The 26,723-nt window shown below is 41.9% G+C and overlaps 1 protein-coding gene across 1 annotated transcript in view; it reads left to right on the top strand.

Moving 5' to 3' along the window:
- The first annotated feature begins 1,498 nt into the window (after positions 1–1,498).
- The window catches only part of LOC137323973 (ubiquitin-protein ligase E3A-like), a 52,269-nt gene continuing 27,044 nt past the window's right edge, over positions 1,499–26,723 (top strand). Inside the window, exons 1-5 of the mRNA XM_067988138.1 lie at positions 1,499–1,695; positions 5,437–5,759; positions 16,035–17,254; positions 21,177–21,321; positions 22,507–22,712. Of these exons, the coding sequence (XP_067844239.1) occupies positions 1,631–1,695; positions 5,437–5,759; positions 16,035–17,254; positions 21,177–21,321; positions 22,507–22,712 (1,959 nt within the window). The 5' untranslated portion in view covers positions 1,499–1,630. The remainder of the gene's footprint in view (positions 1,696–5,436; positions 5,760–16,034; positions 17,255–21,176; positions 21,322–22,506; positions 22,713–26,723) is intronic.

The raw sequence follows: 26,723 nt of genomic DNA, 5'->3' as shown, positions 1-26,723 counted from the left end.
TACCTGCGTCAGAAGGGGTTCAAGCCCCACTCTAGCAATTTGAGCATGTAATATAGGCTGACATTTCAATGCAGTAGTGATGTAGAGGTGCCAACTTTCAGATGAGATGTGAAAAGAGGGATCTGGGGGGTATATGTACACAAATCGTTGAAGGTGGCAGGGCAGGTTGAGAAAGCAGTTAAAAAAGCATACGGGATCCTGAGCTTTATAAATAGAGGCATAGAGTACAAAAGTAAGGGAGCCATGATGAACCTTTATAAAACACTGGTTTGGCCACAACTGGAGTTTTGGCACTGCACTTTAGGAAAGCCTTAGGGTGCAGAAGAGATTTACTAGAATGATTCCAGGGATGAGGGACTTTAGTTACGTAGATAAACTGGAGAAGCTGGGATTGTTCTCCTTGGAACCGAGAAGGTTGCAAGGAGATTTGATAGAGGTATTCAAAATCATGAAGGGTCTAGACAGAGTAGATAGAAAAAAACTGTTCCCATTGGCAGAAGGGTCAAGAACCAGAGGGCATAGATTTAAGGTGATTGGCAAAAGAATCGAAGGTGACATGAGGAAAAACTTTTTTACACAGTGAATGGTTACGATCTGGAGTGCACTGCCTGAGGGGTGGTGGATGCAGATTCAATCATGGCCTTCAAAAGGGAACTGGATAAGTACTTGAAAGTAAAAAATTTGCAGGGCTACAGAGATAAGGCAGGCGAGTGGGACTAGATGGATTGCTCTTGCATAGAGCCGGCGCAGACTCGATGGGCCGAACAGCCTCCTTCTTTGCTGTAAACTTTCTATGATTCTAACCACATCTGCCCTCAATGTAAAAGATCCCTCAACCAACACCATCAAAACAAATTATCTGGTCATTTTACTCATTGCTGTGCACAAATTGGCTGCTGTGTTTGCCTACATTACAAACAATGACTATACTTTAAAAGTACTTAATTGGCTGTGAAGAGCTTTGGGATGTCCTGAGCACGTGAAAGTCGCTATAGACTTAGATGCATTGGGAGAATGGGCCAAACTCTGGCAAATGGTATTTAACCTAGATAAGTGCAGCGTTATGCATGTGGATAAGACCAATGCCAAGTATACTTACACTCTACATTGAACATAACTGAAATTGGGCAGGATCAACAAGATTACAACATTACTAGGGTTTCAGGTGGGAGAGGCCATGAAGTCTGCTGTGGAAGCAGTTCAGTCAGCTCATGTTCATGGCGAGAAGAAGATGCAGGTTTTGGGAAGCAAATGGAAGAAGTCTATTTGGTGGAGTACTGAGAACGGCGGGGGGGGTGTGTGAGGGTCTCTTGGTGTCCGGATGATCAGCCTGAGGGCGGGGAGCCCCGGGGTTTGTGGTAAATGTAAACCCCCCCCCCTCCTCCCCCCTTTAAATCTCACCCTGGAATAGCGGGTTTAACCGGAGTAGTGATGACTGAAGCGCTGCGATTTGCAGCGACACCCCGCAGTGAGCAGGTGCGGGCGGGCGGACGGACGGACGGAAGCTGTGAGAGGGGGCGGGGCCGCGCTGCCGCGGGCTGTTAACGTGTCGGATGTTTACGGTGGACGCGGCCGCTGTCGGCTCGTGTGATTGTCGCTCGGTCGCCGCCGCCTCCCTCACCGGCCTCGCATGACTTCCCCTGACACTAACGCCTCCGTCACGCTGCTCGCGCCTAACCCGGCGAGTCTCAAGCGGTGAGTGGCCCTGTCTTCAACCGAGCCGAGCCCGAGCCCGAGCCCGAGCCAGGCCTTAACCGATCGGGGATAGAGCTAGAAATCGAGCACGCAGAGCCCGTCCGGCCCAGCCGGGGTTTCAACTGCCTGAAACAGAGCCGCGTTTGCAGCGGCCTGGGTGGGAGGGCCAGGGCCAGGGCCAGGGCAGGGCGGCCGATAACGGATCAGGTCTCAGCGTCTGAAGAGTAGGAATTGTTTCACTTTCTTGCTGCAGAAATCTAGGAGTTTCCAGGCTGCTGGCAACGTAGTTACAGTCACGTCCGCTTCATTGCCCGGCTCCTTTTCGGTGAAAGATTAGTAAACCCGGAAGACTCGAGGCCGTCTTTGCTTCAACTTAACGAGAAGGCACCAAATTAATTGAAATAATGCGAGTTTAGTATTTCCCTTCTCGATGTGCTCGTGTTTATGCTCAGCAGATCTTGTCTAATTACAAACTTGTCCCAAAGATCACTCTTTAAAAGATCTTCCTTCCCCCGAATAAAGAGCTTGCATTTTATTTAGCCCTTTTCACAACCTCCAGGACTTTTTTTGAACTGCAGTGAGATAAGTGACCAGATAATCTGGGTTTTTTTGGTATGTGGAGTTGGTTGAGGGATAAATATTGGCCAGGACACCAGGAGAACTCTCCTGTTCTTCAAATAGTGCCATGGGATCTTTTCTGCCCATCTGAGAGTGCAGACAGGGCCTTGGTTTATTGTCTCATCCAAGAGACTGCACCTCTGACAGTGCAACACTCCTGTCTCTACTGCACTGAAGTACCAACCTAGATTATGTGTTCAAGTCCCTGGAGTGGGACTGAAACCCACAACCTTTTGACTCAGAGGCAAGCGTGCTACCTCTAAAGTTATGCCCAATTAAAGTTCAGCAAGTATCTAAGCAAATGAATGTTTCCCCTACACCTAATCACTATTGATTATAATTGGATGACTAGAAGAGTGGTATTTGTCCAAAACATATCTGAAGAATTCTAAAAAGCAATGTTTCAATTAGTAGGAAATAAGGATGCAAAAGAATTTGTGTTGTATGAGTTTTAAACAAAATGTTACTAAAAGCATTTGGTCTATGTGTACACTTACAAAAATAACTTAAATTGAAGGTCAATGGATCATTGAGTTTTTTTTTGCATTTTTTTTCTTCAAAGTCTGCCAAATGCTTGTTGATGATGGCAGATGTCTCGACAAGACTTTGCACTGAAATCTCCGAAAGCTTGTGATTTTAAAATAAATTTGTTGGACTATAACCTGGTGTTGTAAGATTCCTTATAAAAGTTTTATGTATTTGATTCTCACTGCTAAATGTAAAGATGAAAGGGAACAGATGAAGGACAGTTGAAAAACTAAAATTAAAATGTAACATGGATGCATGAAATGAATGAAACCGAGGAGGAGAAATGAGAGAGAGAAAGGTTGTAAACAAAAGTTCTCCTCTTGACTCTTTTCCCTGCCCCTTCCTGGTTCTCTTAGCCTTTCTGATGATTCTGTTATCATTTACTTTTTTCTGATTATTTTGGGAATCTTAGAAGTTGATTTCTTTGCAAAATTGTGTTCCGATGTCATTGTGACACTGTTGCTCTTCCATCATAAATCAAACAAAAGAAGAGCATGGCCTGGCTTACTTTTATTGGTCCACCATGAATTAAAGTGATGCAACATCTAGTGATGCTTATCTTTTCAAAAGCACAGAATTAGTAGTTCTTCAGTTGTCAAAACTAAATGCAGTGACTGTTTTAATTGGTTAGTTGAGTCAGCTGTTCATTTGAAGTGGATTTGTGACTAGAACATTTGTTTAGTGCATAATTGAAAGGAACAGAAATGTTAAGGAAAGAAGTTGCGTAAAATTGTTTTGTGCGATGAACAATGAAGTCCAGGGTTTATAAGGAGCATCTTCCACTTATTTGTGTCTAATGAATTTGTGAGTTGGTTATCTAATTTGTAGGCGATTTCAGTTGTACCAGCCATTGAAGTTTATTTAGCAGCTTATGATGACCTTTTAAATTGATTTATAGAACAGATTTTTCTTAAAATACTGGTTAGGATTTGTAAAATGTAATTCTGTGGATGAGGGAAAGGAGTTTGAAGGGAAATGGGAAATATGATTAGAACTATTTTGCTCACATGGAGGGTAAACGCCAACATGGGCTGGTTGGCCTGAAGTGCCTGTTTCCACTTTGTAATCTCTATGTATTTCTGTTAATCGAAAAGCCAGAAGCCAGAATCAGATAAATATGAAGGTGTGGAGTGCTTTCCCACCCCCACCCCACCCCCACCCTTTGCAGAAAAGTTACTGAAGAATTAAAGGTGAAGAAACATCATTAGGTATATTATACATAAGGACATTGGAGTTAGTATCTTACAACATTTTCCTTCGGATGTGGGGAATAACTTTTCAGAAGAATGTCTCCTGGTCAATTTTGGAATATCTACAATCCAAAATTTGCCAATAACTTTACACATCTGTTCTGCTCTAAAAGTCAGTATAAATGTTCATGATCCTCCTGACTAATTGGAACAGCAGTTCTAGCCCTTCAAAGATGTTGTTAAATAAAGGAGAGCTGCCTGGACTGTGACATTTCAGAGTTTTCTGTACCCATGGAACTGCTCCTTAACATTGGCTGGCTGATTTTTAAAATTAAAATAAAATGCCCTTAATGTTGAGTGCTTTTGCTTAAGTTTCTTTCTGTACAAGTTACTGGACCAATGGTTTGCAATTCTGCAGTACAGGAAGGAGTTTCACAAAGGTCCTTAGTGCAGAAGTGCCTCCTGAATCTATTGTATAAAATACACAATATGAAATCTATGGAACAATAATTCAGTTTCAATAGGAAGTCTAATTGAGCAATACACAAATGCAAAATTAACTTTTAAAAATAAAAGTTTCAGTTTTTCTTCATTTAGGTCTGGGGACAATTTTCTAGACCCTTGCTAATGATGCTGTAACACCAGAAACTAGAAGATAGGTGCAAGTGGCTTGGAATGACTACTATTTTTGCTCTTCCTCTCTTTGAGAAAGGATCTGGTCTTAATTTGGAATCTCTGTCTGCACAGTTGAGTTCAGAACCTAACTGTGTGGAAATCATGGGTAGACACCAGTGTTTCACATTGTTGTGCTACAGGATTTACCTTTCTATATTGTGCTGGTCAAAATGGTGGTAAATATTACCTGTGCTATTAAGCTTCAAAGTTTTCTAGAAAAAGCATCTTGCGTTGGTTAAAGTTTACTGTTTTACAGGAATTTACCTGGAAAATTTATTGCAACTCAGTGGTTTACAGATTTCTCTGTGTGGGGGACTCTTCTGCAAATATTGTCCTAACTTCTGAAAGATTGTGCCAGCTATGCAAAGTAAACAGTGCTATTATTTTTTAATTAGTGTATGGTAACAGAAATAACATGCTAATAAATGAACCAATGGAGAAAAATATAGAAATCTGTTGCCCTCTTGGATCCCAATGTGAAAACGTAGGCTCTAACAACTTGCATAATTGCAGCTGGGCTGGATACAACTTGAGTAATTTGATTTTAATTGCAACTATGTAAAACCTAATAATTAGCATTCACTGAACAGTGGTCTGTGTACTGAAGTCAGAGAATACTTGCTTACATGAAGAGTTTACCCACAAATAGATGTTCTGAAACCTTAGTATATTTTTACTGAAGTTGAGACTTTAATGCTGATCTAATCACTTTTTTTATCCCTTTTTATAGGAAGCGAGAAGCTGCCAAGCAATTGATTGAAAGTTACTACTGTCAATTAACAAAAGGCTGTGGAAATGAGTTCTGCGCCAATGAGAACTGTGCTTCCTGCCCAGATTTCAAGCAGTTGGACAATAATAGAGCTGCAGCCAGAGCTCTCGAGTTATATCGGACCAGGGCAGAACTATGTGCGGCTTGGCCCACTAAGAAGCCAAGATCTTTGCTTTCCCAAAATGTTTCACATGGCAAGTACAAGCATAAAAACTACAAGGCTGTTGAGGAGAGTGACTTTGATGTGATCTGTAGTAAGAAACAGCAACAGGACAACTTTCAAAGTAAGGCTCTGTTTTTCCTTGTAGGGTAAATACTAATTGACAAAAAGTTGTGGTTTTTTTTAACCCGAGTTACTGTATTGCTTATTTTAAAACATTCATATTCAATGAGATAATCAAATACTGAATCAAAATTGGTTTTAAATGTGTTCTTTGTTTGTCTCTCCGCAGAGCCTATCGAGGCAACTGTTGCTCCTTATAAGCAGCAACCCCAACTGCACCATCCTCCTCTCTTGCTGACCTTATCAGCCATTGCGCTTGCTGGGTGCTAACGTCACTAATCTCCTTTCCTTCCCGTCCCTCTCGCCCCACCTCCCATTGCTGCCTTTGATCAACAATGACCCACCCTCTCTGCATTTCCCTACAAAATGTCTGTTCACTCATGAATGAGGCCCTTACAAACCACAACCTTATTGTGGATGATTGCATTGATATCCTAGCTTTAACTGAAACTTGGCTCACAGGTGGCACAAGTCTCTCCACCTGCCCCACCCAAACCACCACAGTGATGGTGTGACCCTCATCAACAAAACTCTCCTGGTACTTTCTCCTTCAAGCACGTCACCTTGTTCCACTCCTCTCAAATCTCCTTTAAAATAATCATTGTCTATCAACCCTCCCCCCAAGTCCCATCCCAAGTTTCTCATCGATATTCTCCCTCCTTTCCACCCTTAGCCTCTGCACTGTGACGTCTCGTATTTGGTGATTTTAATCTCCATCTCAACTCACCATACCCTTTTTCCTCTGAATTCACTACCCTCCTATCCTTCCTAAACCTCTTCCTCCATATGAACTCTCCTACCCATGTTCATGATCCCCCTCCCACCAACCCCCCAACCTTGCCATCTCACGTGGCCTCTCAACATCAGTGGTCTCTATCACAGACAAGGCCATCTCCGATCCCTCACCCCACCAACATCCCCTTCCAGGCCCACTTTCTTCTGTGCCTGTCTCTGGGGGGAGAAAATTCTTTTTTTCCATCCCCCCAAAATCACTGACAATTGAACTTTCTAAATCCCAGCTTCCAGCCGTTGGTCCTCGATTTGCTATAATTACTTCGACTGTTGTCAATCTGCTTAATAACTTTATCATGTTCACCTTTGATGCCCTTGTCCCCAGCAAACCTTTACTTTCTCCTGTTCTGCTCAACCCCCCCCATCTTTATATCCTCCAGTCCAAGGGGTGCATACTTGAGGGTATCTGGCACACAACTGATTTAGCCATCCATCACCAGATCTGGCTGGATCACATTAAACACTATATAGGGCTATACTTTCCTCTTCCAAAACACTACTCCAGGGTCATCCTGGAGAGCAAATATAAACCCAGCGTTTCTCTACTACCAACTATCTCCTTCAACCCCTCTTCCCTGCCTCCCACCCTTACCTCCAACAGATGCAAGGAACTCTTGGACTTATTTACCACTAAGATTAAGACCATCCATTCAGCTGCTTCCTTTTGCCCGCCAAACCTTTCCCATGCTCCTCCCTGCCTGGATATAGAGCAAAGGCAGGTAAATGGAGCTGAAGTGCAGATCAACCAAGATCTAATTGAATGGCAGAACAGGCTTAAGGGTCTGAATGGCCTAATTATATTCCTAGCAGCGAACCAACGTGTTCTCCAGTTTCTCTCCTATCTCCTCTCATGCCCCCTCCAAGCTCATTTTGTCCACGAGACCCACTTCCTGCTCTCTTGACCCCATTCCCAATTTACTGCGGAACACCCAACTTCCCTTCCTGGCCTCCATGCTAGCCAACATTGTAAGTCGTTCCCTCTCCTCAGGTATTGTCCCTCTTTCAAAACTGCCATTATTACCCTCCTCCTCAAAAACCCACCCAACCCCTCTTGCAAACTACTGCCTCATCTCCAACCTCCCATTCCTCTCAAGTTCTTGAACGTGTTGTAACCTCATAAATCTGTGTCTGTCTTTGTTGCAACTCCAGGTTTGACTCTCTAATCAGGTTTCTGTCCCAACCACAGAAGTGAAACAAATGACATCCTCTGAGTGTGACCACAGTGCATTATCCCTCCTCATCCTCCTTGACCACTCTGCAGCCTTTGACATGGTCGACCACACAACGGGTATGGTAGCATAGTGGTTATGTTACTGGGCTAGTAATCCAGAGGCCTGGACTAAAATCCAGAGTCACGAGTTCAAATCCCGCCACGGCAGCTGACGAATTTAAATTCAATTAATTAATTAAAAATCTGGAATTAAAATACTAGTATCAGTAATGATGGCCATGAAACTGCCGGATTGTCGTAAAAACCCATCTGGTTCACTAATGTCCTTAAGGGAAGGAAACCTGCCGTCCTTACCCGGTCTGGCCTATATGTGACTCCAGACCCACAGCAATGTGGTTGATTCTTAATTGCCCTCTGAAATGGCCTAGCAAGCCACTCAGTTGTAAAATCTCGCTACGAAAAGTCATAATAAGAATAAAACCGGACGGACCACCCGCCATCGGACCACTAGGCACCGGACACGACAACGGCAAAACACCAAGCCCAGTCGACCCTGCAAGGTCCTCCTTACTAACATCTGGGGACTTGTGCCAAAATTGGGAGAGCTGTCCCACAGACTAGTCAAGCAACAGCCTGACATAGCCATACTCACAGAATCATATCTTTCAGCCAACGTCCCAGACTCTTCCATCACCATCCCTGGGTATGTCCTGTCCCACCGGCAGGACAGACCCACCAGAGGTGGCGGTACAGTGATATACAGTCAGGAGGGAGTGGCCCTGGGAGTCCTCAACATTGACTCTGGACCCCATGAAATCTCATGGCATCAGGTCAAACATGGGCAAGGAAACCTCCTGCTGATTACCACCTACCGTCCTCCCTCAGCTGATGAATCAGTCCTCCTCCATGTTGAACACCACTTGGAGGAAGCACTGAGGGTAGCAAGGGCACAAAATGTACTCTGAGTGGGGAACTTCAATGTCCATCACCAAGAGTGGCTCGGTAGCACCACTACTGACCGAGCTGGCCGAGTCCTGAAGGACATAGCTGCTAGACTGGGCCTGCGGCAGGTGGTGAGCGAACCAACACGAGGGAAAAACTTACTTGACCTCGTCCTCACCAATCTACCTGTCGCAAATGCATCTGTCCATGACAGTATTGGTAGGAGTGACCACCACACAGTCCTCGTGGAGATGAAATCCCGTCTTCGCACTGAGGACACCATCCAACGTGTTGTGTGGCACTACCACCGTGCTAAATGGGATAGATTCAGAACAGATCTAGCAGCTCAAAACTGGGCATCCATGAGGCGCTGTGGGCCATCAGCAGCAGCAGAATTGTATTCCAGCACAATCTGTAACCTCATGGCCCGGCATATTCCTCACTCTACCATTACCAACAAGCCAGGGGATCAATCCTGGTTCAATGAGGAGTGTAGAAGAGCATGCCAGGAGCAGCACCAGGCGTACCTAAAAATGAGGTGCCAACCTGGTGAAGCTACAACTCAGGACTACATGCATGCTAAACAGCGGAAGCAACATGCTATAGACAGAGCTAAGCGATTCCACAACCAACGGATCAGATCAAAGCTCTGCAGTCCTGCCACATCCAGTCGTGAATGGTGGTGGACAATTAAACAACTAACGGGAGGAGGAGGCTCTGCAAACATCCCCATTCTCAATGATGGCGGAGTCCAGCACATGAGTGCAAAAGACAAGGCTGAAGCGTTTGCAACCATCTTCAGCCAGAAGTGCCGAGTGGATGATCCATCTCAGCCTCCTCCCGATATCCCCACCATCACGGAAGCCAGTCTTCGGCCAATTCGATTCACTCCACGTGATATCAAGAAACGGCTGAGTGCACTGGATACAGCAAAGGCTATGGGCCCCGACAACATCCCAGCTGTAGTGCTGAAGACTTGTGCTCCAGAACTAGCTGCGCCTCTAGCCAAGCTGTTCCAGTACAGCTACAACACTGGCATCTACCTGACAATGTGGAAAATTGCCCAGGTATGTCCTGTCCACAAAAAGCAGGACAAATCCAATCCGGCCAATTACCGCCCCATCAGTCTACTCTCAATCATCAGCAAAGTGATGGAAGGTGTCGTCGACAGTGCTATCAAGCGGCACTTACTCACCAATAACCTGCTCACCGATGCTCAGTTTGGGTTCCGCCAGGACCACTCGGCTCCAGACCTCATTACAGCCTTGGTCCAAACATGGACAAAAGAGCTGAATTCCAGAGGTGAGGTGAGAGTGACTGCCCTTGACATCAAGGCAGCATTTGACCGAGTGTGGCACCAAGGAGCCCTAGTAAAATTGAAGTCCATGGGAAACGGGGGGAAAACTCTCCAGTGGCTGGAGTCATACCTAGCACAAAGGAAGATGGTAGTGGTTGTTGGAGGCCAATCATCTCAGCCCCAGGGCATTGCTGCAGGAGTTCCTCAGGGCAGTGTCCTTGGCCCAACCATCTTCAGCTGCTTCATCAATGACCTTCCCTCCATCATAAGGTCAGAAATGGGGATGTTCGCTGATGACTGCACAGTGTTCAGTTCCATTCGCAACCCCTCAGATAATGAAGCAGTCCGAGCCAGCATGCAGCAAGACCTGGACAACATCCAGGCTTGGGCTCATAAGTGGCAAGTTACATTCGGGCCAGATAAGTGCCAGGCAATGACCATTTCCAACAAGAGAAAGTCTAACCACCTCCCCTTGACATTCAACGGCATTACCATCGCCGAATCCCCCACCATCAACATCCTGGGGGTCACCATTGACCAGAAACTGAACTGGACCAGCCATATAAATACTGTGGCTACGAGAGCAGGTCAGAGATTGGGTGTTCTGCGGCGAGTGACTCACCTCCTGACTCCCCAAAGCCTTTCCACCATCTACAAGGCACAAGTCAGGAGTGTGATGGAATACTCTCCACTTGCCTGGATGAGTGCAGCTCCAACAACACTCAAGAAGCTCGACACCATCCAAGATAAAGCAGCCCGCTTGATTGGCACCCCATCCACCACCCTAAACATTCACTCCCTTCACCACCGGCGCACAGTGGCTGCAGTGTGTACCATCCACTGGATGCACTGCAGCAACTCGCCAAGGCTGCTTCGACAGCACGTCCCAAACCCGCGACCTCTACCACCTAGAAGGACAAGAGCAGCAGGCACATGGGAACAACACCACCCGCACGTTCCCCTCCAAGTCACACACCATCTCGACTTGGAAATATATCGCCGTTCCTTCATCGTCGCTGGGTCAAAATCCTGGAACTCCCTTCCTAACAGCACTGTGGGAGAACCGTCACCACACGGACTGCAGCGCTTCAAGAAGGCGGCTCACCACCACCTTCTCGAGGGCAATTAGGGATGGGCAATAAATGCTGGCCTCACCAGCGACGCCCACATCCCGCGAACGAATTAAAAAAAAACCCTCCTCCTCCCAATACTTTCCTCCATTGTCCAGCTCAATGAGATTGCCCTTGCTCGGATTATATATTAAATCCTCACTTACAATCTTACCTATCTGATTGTAAGCCAGAGCCTCTCCAGCAATGGCTTCTCATCTCTTTCTCCCCCTACCCAACATTATCTCCGTAGTATCCCAAGGATCTGTCGTTGTCCACTTCATAATTAACATGTTGCCCCTTGGCAACATCATCTGCAGACTTGGGGATTGTTTCCACATGTACGTTGAAGACACTCCGCTCTATCTCTCCAAAATCTGTCGACACTCCACTGCCTCTTGTGTTATCAGACTCCTTGTCCCATATCCAGTAGTGGATGAGCTGCAATTTTCTTCAATTGAACACGAGGAAGACTGAAGCCATCGTCTCTGGCCCCCACCGCAAACTCCGTACCCTTGCCACTGTTCCCGTGTCCCTCCCTAGCCATCGTCTCAGGCTGAATCAGACTGTTTCCAATCTCAGTGTCCTATTCGACCCGCGATAAGAACATAAGAAATAGGAGCAGGAGTAGGCCAATCGGCCCCTCGAGCCTGCTCCGCCATTCAATAAGATCATGGCTGATCTGATCCTAACCTCAAATCTAAATTCATGTCCAATTTCCTACCCGCTCCCCATAACCCCTAATTCCCTTTACTTCTAGGAAACTGTCTTTCTGTTTTAAATTTATTTAATGATGTAGCTTCCACAGCTTCCTGGGGCAGCAAATTCCACAGACCTACTACCCTCCGAGTGAAGAAGTTTCTCCTCATCTCAGTTTTGAAAGAGCAGCCCCTTATTCTAAGATTATGCCCCCAAGTTCTAGTTTTACCCATCCTTGGGAACATCCTGACCTCATCCACCCGATCAAGCCCCTTCACAATCTTATATGTTTCAATAAGATCGCCTCTCATTCTTCTGAACTCCAATGAGTAGAGTCCCAATCTACTCAACCTCTCCTCATATGTCCACCCCCTCATCCCCGGGATTAACCGAGTGAACCTTCTTTGTACTGCCTCGAGAGCAAGTATGTCTTTTCTTAACTATGGACACCAAAACTGTATGCAGTATTCCAGGTGCGGTCTCACCAATACCTTATATAACTGCAGCAATACCTCCCTGTTTTTATATTCTATCCCCCTAGCAATAAAAGCCAACATTCCGTTGGCCTTCTTGATCACCTGCTGCACCTGCAAACTAACTTTTTGATTTTCTTGCACTAGGACCCCCAGATCCCTTTGTACTGCAGTACTTTCCAGTTTCTCACCATTAAGATAATAACTTGCTCTCTGATCATCCTCTAAAGGACCTATGTTTGCCTTAGCCACCCTTTTTCTTTTTATATAACTGTAGAAACTCTTGCTATCTGTTTTTATATTTTTTGCTAATTTATTTTCATAATCTATCTTCCCTTTCTTAATCAATCCTTTCGTTACTTTTTGCTCTTTTGAAGACTCCCCAATCTTCTATCCTCCCACTAAGTTTGGCTACCTTATATGTCCTTGTTTTTAGTCTGATACTATCCTTAATTTCTTTACTTAGCCACGGATGGCTGTCATTTCTTTTACACCCTTTTTTCCTCAGTGGAATATATATTTTTTGAAAGTTGTAAAATAACTCCTTAAATGAACAGCACTGTTCATGTACCGTCTTACCCTTTAAACTATTTTCCCAGTCCACTTTAATCAATTCCGCTCTCATACCATCATAGTCTCCTTTATTCAAGCTCAGTACGCTTGTTTGAGAGCCAACCTTCTCACCCTCTAATTGGATATGGAATGTAACCATGTTATGGTCACTCATTCCAAGGGGATCCTTAACTAGGACATTATTAATTAATCCTGGCTCATTACACAGGACCAGGTCTAAGGTTGCTTGCCTCCTTGTAGGTTCAGTTACATACTGCTCAAGAAATCCATCCCTAATACACTCAATAAACTCTTCCTGAAGGCTGCCCTGCCCAATTTGATTTGTCTAGTTAATATGATAGTTAAAATCCCCCATAATTATAGCTGTTCCCTTATTACATGCCCCGACTATTTCCTGATTAATACTTCTTCCAGCAGAGTTGCAACTAGGAGGCCTATATACTACGCCCACTAGTGTTTTTTGCCGCTTATTATTCCTTATCTCTACCCAAACTGTTTCATTATCCTGATCCTTTGTCCCAATATCTTTTCTCTGTATTACAGTGATTCCTTCCCTTATTAACATAGTCACCCCACCTCCCCTTCCTTCCTGCCTGTCCTTCCTGATTGTTAAATACCCTGGCATATTTAATTCCCAGTCGTTGTCACCCTGCAGCTATGTTTCTGTAATGGCCACAAGATCATACCCATACGTCGTTATTTGTGCCGTTAACTCGTCCATTTTGTTACGAATGCTACGTGCATTCAGATAAAGAACTTTCAAATATGTTTTGTGACACTTAGTTCCTGCTTTTTCCTTTTTTAACACTTTACCTTTAACTCTATACCTTCTGTCCCTTCCTGATACGCTTTCCTCTGTCTCCCTGCTCAGGTTCCCAACCCCCTGCCACAGCTTTGATGCTGGGTTAATCGCCTTACGCCTTCTAGTTTTCATTTTATCTGTCGTGCCTAAAGTACCTAAAGTGCACTTTCTTTCCGCTGCTCTATGCTTTTCCCTTTCACTTGTTCTTGAACAACTGTTTGTACTATTTGTATTGTAGATTTCCCCTGGGTCTTCCCCTCTCTTGCTGCTCTCAACTTTATTCCCTTCTGACTCCCCGCTCAGGTTCCCATGATGAGCTTCCAACCCCATATACTCCATCACAAACACTGCCTACTTCCTCTTCCACAACAGCACCTGCCTCTATCTCTGCCTCAGACCATCTGCCACTGGATAACTCATCCATACCTTTGTTATCTCCAGATTCAGCTGTTCCAATGCTGTTCTTTACGGCCTCCCATCCTCCATACTCTATAAATATCAGCTGAACCAAACCTCTGCTGTCCATATCCTATGCTGTTCACCACTTCAACCCTATCTTTGCTGACTTGTTGGGGGACCAGGAGCCAATACATCTTAAATTTAAAATTCCCATCCTTGTGTTTAGATCCCTTCATGTCCTTGCCCGTCCCTATCTCTGTAACCTGCTTCAGCCCTACAATTTCCTCCCACCACCCTGCCGGAACACTCCATTCCTCTGACTCTGGCCTATTGTGCATCTCCCTCTTCCTTCACTCCACTATTGGCAGTTGTGCCTTCAGCCATTTAAGCCCCACACCTTCCCTGCCTCTCCACCCCTCTTTATGCCATTCTTAAAACCCACTTCTTTGACGAAGCTTTTGGTCACCACTCCCAATATCTCCTCCTTTGTCCCAGCATGCATTTTAATCTGACTGTGACTCTGTGAAGTGCCTTGGAATATTTTTTCTACATTAAAGGCGCTATATAGATGCAAGTTATTGTTATGTGTATTTTCCAAAGGAAAGTAGCACCTTTTTATTATAAGACAGGTATCAGTTTAATTATCTAAAATGTTGATACTCCATCACTCTTCATTTCAACCAAAAACTAGTTCAGAGTTGGTACCTAGGTATAATTTTAGCTTCTTGAAATTAAAATGTTTTTTTTCCAAAAGTGTAGTGCAGCTGCTGGGTAACTTGAACATCATTGTTTTGATTATACTTTGTTTTGGTAGTATTTGTTGTCTGCAGCATTTTTACCCCATAAGATAATAAAATACCAAATCTACTTGTGCTTTTTCCAAGGTTAGGTTATTGTAGAATTTCATATGTGGTAAGTTTTTTCTCTGCAAAAATGTTATTTAAGACACTAATTCAATTTCAGGGCAAGAGCTTTCACCTTTTAACTTTGGCAAGAACTTTGTATAAGAGCATTGCAATTATGAGGAAATGATTATTCAGAACTCTAATTGTGAACTTAAAAACACAATTTCGTATGTATGACAGCTTCTTAAAGAATTCAGATGATTAACCAATCACATCATCTATTAATGAAAATTAATTTTTGACCTCTATTCCTGAGTGTCTTTGCCATCTACTACATAAACATTTCAATGTTCTGAACTCTGCAGAAGACCTTGAAATAACAAATTGGTTTATTTATTACATTCTACCGCATGGAGCATTTCTGGAAATAAATACACTTGGAAGTTCTTGCCCCTTTTCTTTCAAACAGTGATCTTGTCACTTCAGCTGTTCATGTGCTCCCTGGAGAAGGTTGAATTAATGGATTTTTTTGCATGATTTGCTGGCTTTTAATTTAAATGTGCAGGTGGTAGTTGCATTGTGTAATGCTTCATATATTTTGTAGCTTCCCCAGGTTTTGTTTTGATTTCTATTGCTGTACCCCCAGCTTTAAGTTAGCTTTCATAATAGTGCTCCTGATGACCTTGAGTTGATTTCTTTATCTGGCATTATTAGAAGAACATAAGAAATAGGAGCAGGAGTAGGCCAGAAAAGGGAATTTTTAAAATATTGTGAAAGGGACTATAGTAGTCCATTTTAAATTTCAGTAGTTCCAAGATTAACCAAAAGGGCGTTATTTATAAAGCTACATTTGTAAATTTTCATTTGCAATATTTTTAGGTTTGCAGGAGCTCAGTGAACTGGGATGCTAAAGTGCTCTTTTTTTAAAAAAAACTCCATCATATGGCCAATGGTAACCCTTGCTTACTGACATTAGCCTAGTCTGACAACAGCTTTTGATAATAGTGGCATGTGTACAAAAAATTGAATTAGCTTCATTACAGATGGATCAAAAGTACAACTTTTGTTTTGGTGAAAAATTGTAATTGTCATTTATCTTGATAGGTGGGGAAAGGAAGAAATCTTTCAATTATATGCTTTACTGTCTGATTAACTGACTTATTTCTATTTCTAGATATCAACTACCTTACTGAAGAAAAAGTGGATGAAATTCTAAGTGTCTGCAGTGAAACTGGAGACTTCTCACCACTGGTGCGTGTTATTGGCCGGATATTCTCCAGTGCGGAAACGCTGGTTAAGAGCTTTAGGAAACCTGAGATGCAGAGAAATTGCTTGAATTGTTCACCAGATAATGCTCTGGATAATTTGGAAAAAGGTGCTAAAATACTTGCAGTAGCTGAATGTGATAATTCAGCACCTTGCTGCTCTCAACAGAAACCTTGTGATTGCCATGGGCAATCATTTAAGCCCGAAGAATTAACTGTTGATGTCAAATCTGTTCGGAAGGTCTACAAAAAACTGCTGGCACATAACCGGATAGAAACTGCACTGATTAATGCTTTGATGTATCTATCACCAGATGTGGAATGTGAATTAAGTTATCACAATGCATACACCAGAGATTCAAACTACCTAAACCTGTTCATAATTGTCATGGAAAATCACAACCTACATAGTCCTGAGTATCTGGAAGGAGCCTTACCAATGTTCTGCAAAGCAATGTGCAAGCTTCCTTTGACAGCACAAGCCAAATTGATCCATCTGTGGTCGACATACAGCTCTAGTGATATCCGCAGAATGGTTGAGGTCTTTCAGCAGCTTATCACGTATAAAGTTATAAGCAATGATTATAGTTGCCGAAATTTAGCAAATGAAGATGATGTTGTGGTTGCAGCAGCCAAATGTCTAAAATTGGTGTACTATGCAAATTTGCTTGGTGGCATGTTGACTATAGAGAATGACGATGAGGAATCCTCACAAGAAGCCAGCGAGGGGAATTTGAATCAAAATCTTTTGATCGAGGACACCCGTTACAAGAAGGGTCCCCGGGTGGATCCCTTGGAAAAAGAGCTTCATTTTAGGGCTATTGACTGCTGTCAACCAGTGATACCTTATGATGAATTTGTTAATGAATCATTAAACAATGTTCTTGCAATGGATAAGGACTACATATTTTTTAAAGTAGACAGTGAGAAGAAGTTTTCTTTCTTGACCTGTCCATTCCTCCTTACCCCCTATACTAAAAGCCAAGGCCTCTATTATGACAACAGAATTCGAATGTTCAGTGAACGACGTATAACTGTGCTGTACAACTTGGTACAAGGACAGCAAGTTCAGCCTTATCTCCGACTGAAAGTAAGGCGTGATCATATCATTGATGATGCTCTTGTGCGGGTATGTACCAATATTTTTCTTGCTGAGAGATCTGTATTACAAGCACTTTTGTGAATTATTCTTTTAGCAGCAACTGTTAATAGATTTAACCCAGAATGCTCAACCGCCATTAAACTGTCTTTTTTTTTCAATATAACGCGTGATTTATTGTAATTCCTTCTATTCTGCAGGCCAGTATCATCAATTATAATGTTGGTTAGTGATGAAAAAGCCGAGTTCCTAACCATAATTTTCCAAAATTATGTATTGCAATTTCTCCAGAGAGCTAAAGGTTGGCACAAGTTACGTTCCTTTTTACAAAGGGGACAGGCGTAAGCCAGATAACTATAGACTAGTTAGCTTTGTGTTAGTAGTAGAAGGGTATTTACTAATCAGGGACATCAGCATGGATTTGTAAAGCACAGGTCATGTGTGACTAATTTCATGCAGTTTTCTGTGGAAATTAGAGTGTATAGACATGGAATGCAGTGGTTGTGGCATATTTGAGCTTTGGAAAAGCCTTTGGTAAGTGTTACATAAGAAACTTGTTGTGAAGATTAAGGCCCATGATTTTAACGGAAGAGGAGTGACTGAAAGATAGAAAATAGAAGTGAATGGCCGTTTCTCAGATTGAGATGTAGTTGGTGCTATGCCCCAGGGATCTGTGCTCAGACCACTCTTGTTTCCCATATACATAAACAAACAATTTGGACATGGGCATCGTGAGAATCTCAACATTTTTTGGTGATTCTGAATTAGAACCCAGCAAACAGTGAGAAAGATATGGGCGACTGCAAGAGAAATGGACAGATATTTGCAAATGTAGTTCAACATTGGTAAAAGTAAAGTATTACATTTTGGAGGATAAGAACACAGAATGGAAATATACCCTGAATGGTAAAATTCCCAATGGAGCAGAGAAATGAAAGAGTTAGGGCTGCATATACACAAATCTTTAAAACTGGTGGGAAAAAAGGTTTTAAAAAAAAGCAAGATGAGATTCTTTGTTTTTATGTAGAGATATTGCAAGAAGGTGATGTTGAGCCTATAATAAGATATTGGGATTGGTTTGGGAAAAAGGTGGGCAAGTGGAGTTGAGGTAAAAAATCAGATCAGCCATGATCTCATTAAATGGCAGAGCAGGCTTGAAGGACAAAGTGACCTACTCCTGCTCCTATCTTTTATGGTCGTATTATAGATAGGATATTGGAAACAAAAGAAGTGTACATCAACTGGGGTGATACCAGAGATAAAGAAAAACTAGGACTAATTTTACTACTGCAGAAAAGTTTTAGTAGTTGTAATAGAAGTGTTCAGAATTTTGAGGGTAACTAATTGGTGAATCTGTAATGAGGCATACATTTAATATTAGTACTAGAAGTGTAAATAGGGAGGGTAGAAGAATGTCTATCTTGCAAAGGATTGTAAAATATGGAATACGTTCCTACAAGTAGCTGGTGAGCCAATCATAAACTTAAGAAAGAATTAAATAGTTAAAGAAACTGTAAAGGATGCAGACAAATGGGATTATAGTAGCTACCATCAGCACATGCACCATGGACTAAATGGCCTCTGTGCTGAAATTTCTGAGTTTGATGCTCTTATTGCTGGAACCCATTGTTCCAATGGCTATTTTTGATTTTTTTTTAAACTATGTTTAAAAGTAAAGGAATCAATTAGATCAGCACTTTAATAATAGTACTTCACAATATATGCACTGGTGTTAAAACTGAGATATCGATAATTTTTCTGTAGTTTCCTTTCTTGGTGAAGAGACCTATTGAAACAATTACTGGCTGTTCTTACAGCTCTGAGTAATCATGTGGTCAAATTTTTCACTAATTTGACCTTGCCACTTGGCTGTGGCTGCACCTGCTTGTTACACCATCTATGTTTTTTAAATGGCTATCGCCTGCCACCTTGCACCCTCCCTAAACTTGAGCTCATCCAAAACTCTGCTGCCTGTATGCTAACTTGCACCAAGTCCCGTTCGCCCGTCACCCCTGTGCTCGTTGACCTACATTAGCACCCGCTCTGGCAACGCCTCGATTTTAAAATTCTCGTCCTTGTTTTCAAATCCCTCCATGACCTTGCCCCTCCCTATCTCTGTAACTTCCTACAACCCTCTGAGATCTCTGCGCTCCTCCAATTCTGGCCTCTTGCACATCCCCGATTTTCATCACTCCACCATTGGCAGCTGTGCCTTCAGCTGTCTAGGCCCCAAGATCCGGAATTCCCTCCCTAAACCCCCCTCTCCTCCTTTAAGTCACCCCTTAAAACCTACCTCTTTGACCAAGCTTTTTGACCTGTCCTAATATCTCCTTACGTGGCTCAGTGTCAAATTTTGTCTGATTATGCTCCTGTGAAGTGCCTTGGAACATTTTACTACGTTAAAGTGGCTATATTAATGCAAGTTGTTATTGAATCATCTTTTAAATAGGATTCTGATTTCTACGCACAGTTTTAAATTGAAAGTTTTGAATTTTATCAGTGCATTTGCTGTTGTTTGTTTCCATTATGGGCACTGACAGAGGCATAAAAGTAAAAATGCTGTCTTTTTTTCATTTCATGTAAGTATTTATAGTTTCCTCCTTCCCTTTTCTCCACCGTGGATCCATCAGTTGATAAAAGGATTTCAGAACCTGAAATATATGTTTAGTCCATCTATCCATGTTCTGGTTATGATTGTTGACTGTTTATGCTTGGCCATCAACTATTCAATGATTCTAAGAACCAAAAATAAAAGATAATGGCCCATAAATTACTCACCTCGGGACGCCGTATTGCAATGGCGTCCCCTCCGACTGCCAGCGAATCGATGGAATAAGTTCGTGAATGTGCACTTAAACCTTGAACTCGCGAACCTAGTTCGCCGGTGGTTTGACAGTTCCGAATTAAAGGGACATGGTACGCTAAAATCATAGAAATCGTTAAACGTTCGTAAACTTACCCATCTGCCCAGCAGGAACGAAGATACTTACACCACCAAAAGGTACGCTGGAAAATACCAGCTCTACATTACTTTTTAAAAGCACGATGACTGTTGATGACTGCAAAACAACAAAAAATTAAATTTTAAAAATGTGGAATGTCAAATTACTTCTTTTAATATTTTTTGATCATAAATTTTAAAAATTAACTTATTTTTACTTTTAACTTCTGTATGTTTCATTAAATTAAATCATTTGCTTGGATTTTTATAATAAATGTTATATTTTTATTTAAACTAACATACCAAAGTTTACTTTAAATGAATGATTTGTACTTGCCTGCTTGTGGGCGTGTCTTCTCTTCTTGACAGATTCTGTGGGCGTGGCTTCCATTCCCACAGTCTCTATCGATACGAAGGAACCTGCGCTGATTTCACAGTGCTGAACTGAAAAAAAAATTGAAAAGGGAGCAAGTGGACGTCGGAGACCACGAGGTAAGTATTTTCGTAGTGTTTGTCCGCAGGATGTGCAGACAGCCTTGCCACGCCAATTGGAGCAAGTTCCGGCCCATTGTCTGAAACTGTTCAAATGCTAAAGGAATTTATCCATATTGTACAAGGGAGTTAAGGATAACAGTTTTGAAGGATTGTCAATTGTCTTAACACTGATCTTTAGTTTATTGAACAATGGACCATCCATTATTTGCTGTGAACTATATGACATTTGCTGCCTCGTGTGTAGTAACAGTATGAGCTTCATTTTAAGCTCTAGTGTTACTGTGGCAGACTGTGCTTATTGCAAGTTGCTGGTGTAAATGTACCCACTGTAAAGGATGTGACTTCCATTCTTTTTTTAAATGGAATTGTGCAGAATGGAACAGAATGTTGTGGCATAGTGGACTTTTATTACTAAGATTCCTACACTACCATGAGCGTGGTCTTTTGACATGTTGCCTTTCCTAGTGCATTGACCAAGTTTCTTGTTTAAAATACCTTATTTGTGTTGTTTTTCAGTTGGAAATGATTGCCACGGAAAATCCTGCAGATTTGAAAAAGCAGCTTTATGTGGAGTTCGAGGGGGAACAAGGAGTGGATGAAGGCGGAGTTTCCAAGGAGTTCTTTCAGCTGGTTGTTGAGGAGATTTTTAATCCAGATATAGGTATTCCTTAAATCTCAGTACATCATTGAAATAATCAATCTGTGAATACAGATTTACCAACCCCCCGCCCCCGCCACCCTTGGTCAGGTGAAATGTTTAATGAAATTTCCTCCCCTTTACTGGGAATAAAGACTGAAAGAAGTTTCCCTAGTCAGTGATCTTTGTCTCCTTAGTAAACATAACCCAAAAGAGCAGATACGGTGCTGGCTGCTTGGTTAAACGTGTGAAGTAAGGAAATGCCATCTGAAACTGAAGTGGTCATTCTGTATAAAAGAGTTGGAGATTTTGTTGTTTGAGCTTTGCCAAACTTGCCATCATAATGGATTTACAGTGTTAATAATAACCTTAAGATGGGAAGAAAGGTTAACTATCTGAAATAGAGAATTTGTTTTGAAATATTGTTGTAAGCTAAAATGTTTCTCCAAGGAGTCATATATCCTGTGAATTGATTTGTTTTATGATGTTGCTGCCAGAAAATGGAATTCCCCTCTTGTGCACAGTGTCATCAAGTATTAAGTAAGTTAGGCAATGAAGCACTGTACATTTCCCCAAAAAGTGCCTGAACTCCAGTTTTCCAGGCTTGCCTACTGCATCAGTGTGGCACTTCACTTCCATTTCTCATATATGTGTCCTTTTGGCTTCTCTGGGCGACTGCTGATTAGTGTCAATTTTAGGCAGTTTTGTGCTCATAGTTTATTGGATTGACGCCCACAAACAATTTTCACTTAAGAGCCTTACATCTGTTCGATCAATTATCTGTTTTTAGACTGGATTCCGCTGGGTCCAAGAGGTGAAACAATGATATTCTTTTGCGATACAGTATGCTGAAAAGCCCTGTTCAAACATTTACCATTCACTTGGGATTGTGCTTGGCTATTAATCATACTTGGTGCTTCCAGAGAGATTCAAATGGGCTTGGGGTGGGGGCGTGGTGGGGCAGAGGGGAAGAGTTTGAATCATAATTGAGAAGAGGATTGCTCGACAGGCATTAACTGAAGATGAATAAACACAAATTCCATGTGGTTGATACAGTAAACGTTATCAAACCGTAATGGGTGAGTAAAGGAGGGTGGATCAGTTAAAGATCCTGTTGCCCCAAGTATTCAGGTAAATGGTTAGTAGTGAATTGAACATTTCCCTATTCCCCAAAGGAAAATACTTGAAGTTTTTTTTTCTTCTTTGTAGGAATGTTTGCTTATGATAGCCACACAAAACAATTTTGGTTCAACCCTACCTCTTTTGAGAATGACGGACAATTCACACTAATTGGAATAGTGCTGGGTCTGGCAATCTACAATCACTGCATCCTTGATGTCCACTTCCCTATGGTGGTTTACAGGAAGTTGATGGGCAAGAAAGGAACTTTAGAAGATCTTGCTGACTCACATCCAGTAAGTTAATACTGTCACTACTGCCTTGAGGTAATTTTTCATCAGTATTTAAATAAATAAAATATAGCTATTAATGATAAAATGAACTACAGATTATCAGTGAATCAAGTGGTGCTGTGGTAGCTAATGGATTTCAATAAGCAATGTCCATATTTAGGGTAGATTATGTGCATAACAACTGAAGTTAATTAAATGCAATGAGTTCTCCAGGTTGTTGATGTAAGGAACAGCCTGCTACTTTATACAGTAAACATGAGCTCCATGGAGCAGTCAAAGAAATGGGAACATTTCTGAATCAACAAATGTGGAGGGTGAACGTTTGGTGCAAAGACAGTAGATGAAATATTCTTGTACATGCACTTAAATTACATATTGGAAGGGGATCTCAGATGGGTTAGGAAGTCATTTATCATAACCAGACTGGGCATATTCATCATAGGACCTTGCCATTGTGGTTTTTCCCTCTTCCAGCTCCTCAAGGCTGTTGTCATTCAAACCTTTAGGAAAAAGAAAAGCCTATTCACCCATCTAGCACATTTTTCATACATTTAACAATGTTTGAGATGATGTCTTTATTGTGTGTTCAGTGATTTGCACAGTTGTGTGTTATGCTAAATGAACTATAGTTTATTCAGATAACCGTTCTCCACAGAGCTATCAGTCACGTCTGTGATCATACTAAAAAAACAGATTACATGTATGTGTAGGGATTCTGTTGCATCTATAATCTACAACTGTGTAATAAATAGATTATCAATTGTCAGTTTGCATACCCTAGTCTGGATTAAAAGAAAAACCAGGAGGGTTCAGCTCAGGATAAATTTATAAATCTAAAGAGAAAAGTCAAGGCTGTGTAGTGATTTGGATAAAGATAAGCAGTGTGTCAAGAGGAGACAGAGTTTAACGGTAATAGTGCATCAGTGAATAAGGTCAAATCAGGGAAAAATAGTAAAAAGCTAAAATTAAAGGCGCTTTATCGGAATGCACGAAGCATTCGTAACAAGATAGACGAATTAATGGCACATATAGAGATAAATAGGTTTGATCTAGTAGCCATTACTGAGACATGATTGCAAGGTGACCAAGGTTGGGAACTAAATATTCCAGGGTATTTGACTTTTTGAAAAGACAGACAAAATGGAAAAGGAGGGAGGTAGCCCTGATAATGGATGACATAAAGACAATAGTGAGAAAGTATCTTGGCTCAGAAGATCAGGAAATAGGATCAGTATTGGGTGCAGATAAGAAATAACAAGGGGCAGAAAACACAGGTGGGAGTAGTTTATAGGCGCTCCAATAGTAGTTATACTGTTGGACAGAGTATTAATCAAGAAACAAGAGGAGCTTGTAACAAAGGTAATGCAACAATCATAGGGGACTTTAATCTTCATATAGACTGGGCAAATCAAATTGGCAAAAGTAGTTTGGATGACAAGTTCATGGAATGGATTCAAGACAGTTTCCTAGAACAATATATGTCGTGGATCCAACCAGGGAACTGGCCATTTTAGATCTTGTCTTGTGTAATGAGACAGGGTTAATTAGTAATCTCATAGTAAGGGATCTTCCGGGGAAGAGTGATCATAATATGATAGAATATCATATTGAGTTTGAAGGTGACGTACTTAAGTCCGAAACTAGAGTCTTATACCTATGCAATTGGCTTTAAGTTTGAGAGGCGAGTTGGCTATGGTTGTTTGGGAAATTAGATTTAAAAGATATGATTGTAGATAAGCAATGGCGAACATTCAAAGAAATATTTCATAATTCTCCATGCATATACATTCCATTGAGAAATAAAAACCCCACGGGAAAAGTGATTCATCCGTGGCTAATTAAAGAAGTTAAGGATAGTATTAGATTAAAAAAAGAGGCTTATAATGTTGCCAAGAAGAGTACTAAGCCTGAGGATTGGGAGAGTTTTAGAAACCAGTAAGGGATGATCAAAAAATTGATAGAGGGAGAAAATAGAATATGAAAGTAAACTAGCAAGAAATATAAAAACAGATTGTAAGAGCTTCTACAAGTATGTAAAAAGGAAGAGAGTAGCGAAAGCAAACGTAGGTCCCTTAGAGACTGAGACAGGAGAAATTATAATGGGGAATAAGGAAATGGCAGAGACGTTAAACAAATATTTTGTACCTGTCTTCACAGTAGAAGACACAAAATACATACCAGAAATAGTGGGGAACCAAGGGTCTTAATGAGAGTGAGGAACTTAAAGTAGTTAATATTTGTAAAGAAAAAGTACTGGAGAAATTAATGAGACTAAAAGCCAACAAATCCCCTGGACCTGATGGCCTAAATCCTAGAGTTCTAAAAGAGGTGGCTGCAGAAATAGTGGATGCATTGGTTGTGATCTTCCAAAATTCCCTAGATTCTAGAACAGTCCCAGTGAATTGGAAGGTAGCAAATATAACATCACTATTCGAGAAAACAGAGAACTACAGGCCAGTTAGACTGACATCAGTCATCGGGAAAATGCTGGAATCTATTGTTAAGGACGTGGTAACGAGGCACTTGGGAAATCATAATATGATTAGGCAGAGTCAACATGGTTTGATGAAAGGGAAATCATGTCTGACAAATCTGCTGTAGTTTTTTGAGGATGTAACTAGCAAGGTCGATTAAAGGGGAACCAGTAGATGTCGTATATTTTTGGATTTTCAAAAGGCCACACAAAAGGTGGGGTTGGGGGGTATTGGGGGATATTAGCATGGATAGAGAATTGGTAAATGGACAGAAAACAGAGAATAGGAATAAACAGGTCATTCTCAGGTTGGCATGCTGTAATTAATTGGGTGCTGCAAGGATTTGTGCTTGGGCCTCAGCTATTTACAATCTATATTAATGACTTGGATGAAGGGACCGAATGTAATGTATCCAAGTTTGCTGACGATACAAAGCTAGGTGGGAAAGTAAGCTGTGAGGAGGACACAAAGTCTGCAAAGGGATATAGACAGGTTATGTGAGTGGGCAATAAGGTAGCAGATGGAGTATAATGTGGGGAAATGTGAGGTTATTCACTTTAGTAGGAAGAATAGAAAAACAGAATTTTTTTTTAATGGTGAGAAACTATTAAATGTTGGTGTTCAGAGGGATTTGGTGTCCTTGTACATGAAACACAAAGTTAACATGCAGGTACATGCAATTAAGAAGGCAAATAGTATGTTGGCCTTTATTGTAAGGGGGTTGGAGTACAAGAGTAAGGAAATCTTGCTGCAATTGTACAGGGCTTTGGTGAGACCACACCTCGACCCTGGAGTACTGTGTGTGGTTTTGGTCTCCTTACCTAAGGAAGGATATACTTGCCTTACAGGGGGTGCAACGAAGATTCACTAGATTGATTCCTGGGATGAGAGGGTTGTCCTATGAGGAGAGACTGAGTAGAATGGGCCTACACTGTCTGGAGCTTAGAAGAATGAAAGGTGATCTCATTGAAACATAAGATTGAGAGAGCTTGACTGGGTAGATGCTGAGAGGCTATTTCCCTTGGTAAGAGAGTCTAGAACTAGGGGGCATAGTCTTAGGATAAGGAGTCAGATATTTAGGACTGACCCCTTATCCTAAGACACAGAGGGTTGTGAATCTTAGGAATTCTCCACCCGAGGGCTGTGGATGCTCAGTTGTTGAGTATATTCAGGAATGAGATCGATAGATTTTTGGATTCTAAGGAAATCAAGGGATAAGGGGATCTGGCGGTAAAGTAGAGTTGAGGTTGAAGATCAGCCGTGATCTTATTAAATGGTGGAGCAGGGTCGAGGGGCCATATGGCCTCCTACTCCTATTTCTTATGTTCTAGGAGAGTACCTTTTTATTAAAAGTACTCCTTATTTTCTAGAGGAGAAAACTGTGCTTGTCAACATTCTGATTTTTAAAAATATCCATTGAACTTGGAAAAACCAATGCTATCTTCAACTTCCACAATCTTTCTACCCTTGCCCTTCCTGAGGCTGAACAAATAATGTACATCTTTAATGTCCTATTCAGTAGTGAGCTGAGCTTCAAACC

This window comes from Heptranchias perlo, chromosome 1, assembly GCF_035084215.1.
Source record: "Heptranchias perlo isolate sHepPer1 chromosome 1, sHepPer1.hap1, whole genome shotgun sequence".
Lineage (NCBI taxonomy): Eukaryota > Metazoa > Chordata > Chondrichthyes > Hexanchiformes > Hexanchidae > Heptranchias > Heptranchias perlo.
The sequence above is the reverse complement of the archived record's forward strand: the minus strand, read 5'-3'. Positions and strand labels throughout refer to the sequence as shown.